Source organism: Dipodomys merriami, unplaced genomic scaffold, assembly GCF_024711535.1.
Source record: "Dipodomys merriami isolate MVZ:Mamm:240054 unplaced genomic scaffold, mDipMer1.0.p SCAF_1, whole genome shotgun sequence".
Taxonomy (NCBI): domain Eukaryota; kingdom Metazoa; phylum Chordata; class Mammalia; order Rodentia; family Heteromyidae; genus Dipodomys; species Dipodomys merriami.
The window spans coordinates 3,628,291-3,632,639 of NW_027202270.1; the positions used below are offsets into that span (position 1 = coordinate 3,628,291).

At 66.6% G+C, this 4,349-nt stretch overlaps 1 protein-coding gene across 1 annotated transcript; it reads left to right on the plus strand.

Moving 5' to 3' along the window:
* Nucleotides 1-290: 290 nt before the first annotated feature.
* Gbx2 (gastrulation brain homeobox 2) lies at nucleotides 291-2,357 on the plus strand. Its single transcript, XM_070020267.1, has 2 exons — nucleotides 291-854; nucleotides 1,825-2,357. The coding sequence occupies exons 1-2, from the start codon at nucleotides 326-328 to the stop codon at nucleotides 2,349-2,351; spliced, it is 1,056 nt and encodes a 351-aa protein (XP_069876368.1). The 5' UTR covers nucleotides 291-325; the 3' UTR covers nucleotides 2,352-2,357.
* The last annotated feature ends 1,992 nt before the right edge of the window (nucleotides 2,358-4,349 follow it).

Consider the following 4,349-nt stretch of genomic DNA (forward strand, 5'->3'; position numbering starts at 1 on the left):
CGAGCGCAGGAGCTGCCGCGAGCCGGGCCGAGAGCCACTGACGCCGCGCGCACGGGCTCCGACGGGGCCAGCAGCGGGGCCGCGGCTCCGGCGACCCCGCGGGGGCCCCGGGGGCCCCGTCCGCTCCGCGGCGCACCGCCCGCATCCACGCCCCACCGGGCATGCCTCGAGCTCAGGACTGAGGGGAGGAAGCCCCGAGGCTCCGGATCGTGCTCGGCCTCGGCCCGGCGCTCGCGGCGTCCGGCGGGCTTCCCGGCGGCGGCGGCGGCGGCGGCGGCGCGGCGCGGGGACTTCTCGCCTCTCCCGGCCTCTCCCGAGCGCGTCTATGAGCGCAGCGTTCCCGCCGTCGCTGATGATGATGCAGCGCCCGCTGGGGAGCAGTACCGCCTTTAGCATAGACTCGCTGATCGGCAGCCCGCCGCAGCCCAGCCCCGGCCATTTCGTCTACACCGGCTACCCCATGTTCATGCCCTACCGGCCGGTGGTGCTGCCGCCGCCGCCGCCGCCGCCGCCCGCGCTGCCCCAGGCCGCGCTGCAGCCCGCGCTCCCGCCCGCGCACCCGCACCACCAGATCCCCAGCCTGCCCACCGGCTTCTGCTCCAGCCTGGCGCAGGGCATGGCGCTCACCTCCACCCTCATGGCCACGCTGCCGGGCGGCTTCTCCGCGTCGCCCCAGCAGCACCAGGAGGCGGCGGCCGCCCGCAAGTTCGCTCCGCAGCCGCTGCCCGGCGGCGGCAACTTCGACAAGGCGGAGACGCTGCCAGCGGACGCGGAAGAAGGCAAAGGCTTCCTGGCCAAGGAGGGCTCGCTGCTCGCCTTCTCCGCCGCCGCCGAGGCCGTGCAGGCGTCGCTCGGTGAGTCGGCGGCGCGCAGCCGGGGCGCGGGAACGGGAGGGGTGGGGGCGGGCCGGCTCCGGCTTCCCGCGGGGACAACTGAGGGGCCGGAGGGCCTGGGGGGGTCGCGGAGGGGTCCCAGGGCCGGGGTTGGGTGTCAGCACCCCCCCCCCCACACCGCCAGCTGCTGCTCTGGACCACGTATCCGGCGGCTCGTTTGTCCCAATCCACCCCCCCACCCCGCAGCTTCTACCTCTTCCTCTCTCCGCTGGGACCTGGACCCCCCCCCCAGGGCAGCCCTCGGGGAGGCCTGTTGGGGCTCAGCCGGGTGTCCAAACTTAAATGCGTCTCCGATGGGTTTGTGCAGGAGAGAACCAGATTCTGGAGAGGCGGTGCTGTGTGTGTATGTGTGTGTGTGTGCGCGCGCGCGTGTGTGCGCGTGTGTATATGTGCGTGTGCGCGCGCGTGTGGTTTGGCAGGAACTTCTGAGGCTGCGATCGTTCCTGCCACTAACATCACCAAACGCGCCTCCCGGCCTGCGCGCCCCGGAACCCCTCTTTCGGTCGCGAGGAGATGAAGGCTCGCTGCCTTTGCCCGGCTAAAGGGTGGGGGGCAGAACTCCCATGTCACCCAGCCAATCACCCCCCCCCCGTCCCGCGCCCCCGGGGACAATGGGGACGCCCTCTCGGGCCTCGACCGGCCTGCTGCTTTGCCCGGGAGCTGCCGGAGGCCGGGAGGCATGGCGGCGCCTTGAGTGATGGTTGTGGGCAAAGGGTCGTCGCCCGTCCGGTCCCCTCCTCTCCTTTGAGCTTTCTCACGCTCGCTCTCCTCCCTCCCCCCCCCCCAGGCCCCTCAAAGGCCAGGAAATCGCCATGTGTTAATGTCATAGAAAGACAATCCGCTAAGTGCGGGGGGAGCAGCCGAGGCCGGCGGGCGGGGTGAGGAAGCCCCGTGAGAAACGTAATAAAACGCCGTTTGGTTTTGCTTTCAGTCGGGGCTGTCCGAGGGCACGGGAAAGACGAGTCCAAGGCGGAAGACGACCCGAAGAACAAGGAGGAGAGCTTCTCCTTGGAGAGCGATGTGGACTACAGCTCGGATGACAATCTGACCGGCCAGGCGGCGCACAAGGAGGAAGACCCCGGCCACGCGCTGGAGGAGACCCCGCCGAGCGGCGGCGGCGCGGCGGGCAGCACCACGTCCACGGGCAAGAACCGGCGGCGGCGCACGGCCTTCACCAGCGAGCAGCTGCTGGAGCTGGAGAAGGAGTTCCACTGCAAAAAGTACCTGTCCCTGACCGAGCGCTCGCAGATCGCGCACGCGCTCAAACTCAGCGAGGTGCAGGTGAAAATCTGGTTCCAGAACCGCCGGGCCAAGTGGAAACGGGTGAAGGCAGGCAATGCTAACTCCAAGACCGGGGAACCCTCGCGGAACCCCAAGATCGTGGTCCCCATCCCCGTGCACGTCAGCAGGTTCGCCATCAGAAGTCAGCACCAGCAGCTGGAGCAGGCCCGGCCCTGAGGGCCCTTCCGCCCTCCGGGGAGAAGCACCCGAGGGGAACCCACGGCCGACTCCACGGGCGGAAGCCGAACCTCAGTCACATCCCAGAGGCGGACAGACCAAGAAAATTGAGAATATATTCTCTACCCAGGCTTGAAAGACTGCTTTGGAAAGGGGCTACAGCCACACCTGAAGATACACTAAATATTTATTATACTACCCTACTTTGTACATAGATATCTATATAGACTGGATCTCAGCCGCAGTATTTTGAAAGTTAGAGGACAGCTTACCCAGTTATGCCCTCCCCTTACATGCCAGACCCAGACAAACCTGCTGCTGCTGCTGCTGCTGCTGCTGCTGCTGCTGCTGCTCTGGCACCAGCACGGTGCTTAGCAGCCACCTTCCCATGCATTTCCCAAGGTAATCATGAAACACAGGAACGGACCCTAGGGTTCTCACTGATTTTTTTTTAATTTTTTATTCTGGCCTTTTTGAGTTGATCGCAAAGCAGACGTGGTTGGGCAGCTTGGAAATTTGCTTTGTTTTGCTTTTGCCTGGCTTTCTGTCCTGGGGTGGCACATCCCATCGGAGCCATACCTGACGCGCCTTTCTGTTGTGTTTAATTTATTTCAATGTAGCTTTTGTTCAGATAAGTTATACATTTAAACAATCTCAGTCTTGTGAATAATAATAAAAAAAGAGCAAGGAAAAAAAAAAGATCCATCCCCAGGCGTCCTAAGTGTGTCTAGAATTTGCCCAGTTTGGAGGACCGGCCAGGGCGTGGCGGAGGGACCTGGCTTGGGACCAGTTCTGGAAAAGCCTCGGACGTGGAGGCCGGTCTCCAGATGGCTGGAACACTGCAATAGGTTCTGTGTTGGAGCGTAGTCGTTCCCATAGGGTCACGGTGTAAGGAAGTGTAGTTTAAATCCTAGGACTGGAACCATCGCTCCCTTTTGCACGGTCTCCTCTGTACCTGGCCAGCAGGCAAACTTCGGCTAGGACAGAAGGCGGTTCCCAGAGGCGGGACAGCCGGTGCCGACGCGGCGCACACTCTCCATCCGCTGCGGGCCGGCCAGGAAGGCTTCTCCCCAGACCCAAGCAGCGGCGCTCGCCGGCCCGCGGGGCTGAGGTTCCAAGCGGGCGTTATCTTCCGACCGGGGCAGGGACACAGCCTGCCAAGCCCCGCTTCCTGGCAGGCTGGCCGGTCGGCGGGCCGCGCTGGGCGCCCAGGCCTGGACAGGCGGAGAGCTCCAGCCGGCCAGGCGCCTCCCCCTGCGGGCGGGGTCGGAGAGGGGCGGGCCCCGACCACCACCCCACTCTGGGGGCACCACAAAGGGGAAGAGGAGGGGAAAGCCGGCGGGCTAGAGGCTCGACCCGCTGGGGTCCGAAGCCTCGGGAGCGCGAGCGCCGCGCCTGGCTCCCCAAGCCCTTCCGCACTTCCCTGGGAGCCACCACCCCCGGCGCCCAGAGAGGTCTCGGGACCGGCGACCCCGGAATGGTGGAGGGTGATCCGGTGTCAGAACCCCTCGGGCCGCCAAATCAGCGCCAGCAGAGAAGCTTCCCGAAACCAGCCCGCTCAGCGGAGGGAGGAGAGGCCGGGAGCTGGCCCGCCCGCGGCGGCCCTGGTGTTGGCCCCGGAAGGGGGGCCGGCGGCGCCGGGGGTCGGGACGAGCGGGGATGTGGCTCGCCACCTCTCCGCGCGGGGCACGCGGGCACCGCGGCCTCGCCCACCCCGCAGGCCCCGAGCGACGCCAGGCCGCGGGTTCCCTTGCTCCCAAACGTGTCTGCGTCGGCCGAGCCCCGGGCTGGGGTTTGAGCGCGCGAGACCGAGACGCAACGGCTGCCTGTCGCCTCCACTGCGCGCGCGCCATGCACCTGGGTCGCGGGGCGCCCCAGTGTTGGCCTCCAAAGCTGCTGCCCCGATCGTGCCCTCGTGCCTGCCATCTGCCCTGGGAAGGCCCCCGCTGGCCGCGGACCCATGCCTCTGCATCCAGACCAGCCTCCACTCCCTCACCC

Excerpts from the sequence above, each read along its gene's own strand:
- Gbx2 (XM_070020267.1), top strand. The coding sequence starts at position 326 with ATGAGCGCAGCGTTCCCGCCGTCGCTGATGATGATGCAGCGCCCGCTG. Across the intron at positions 855-1,824 it reads GGCCGTGCAGGCGTCGCTCG|TCGGGGCTGTCCGAGGGCAC; the intron begins GTGAGTCGGCGG and ends TTTTGCTTTCAG.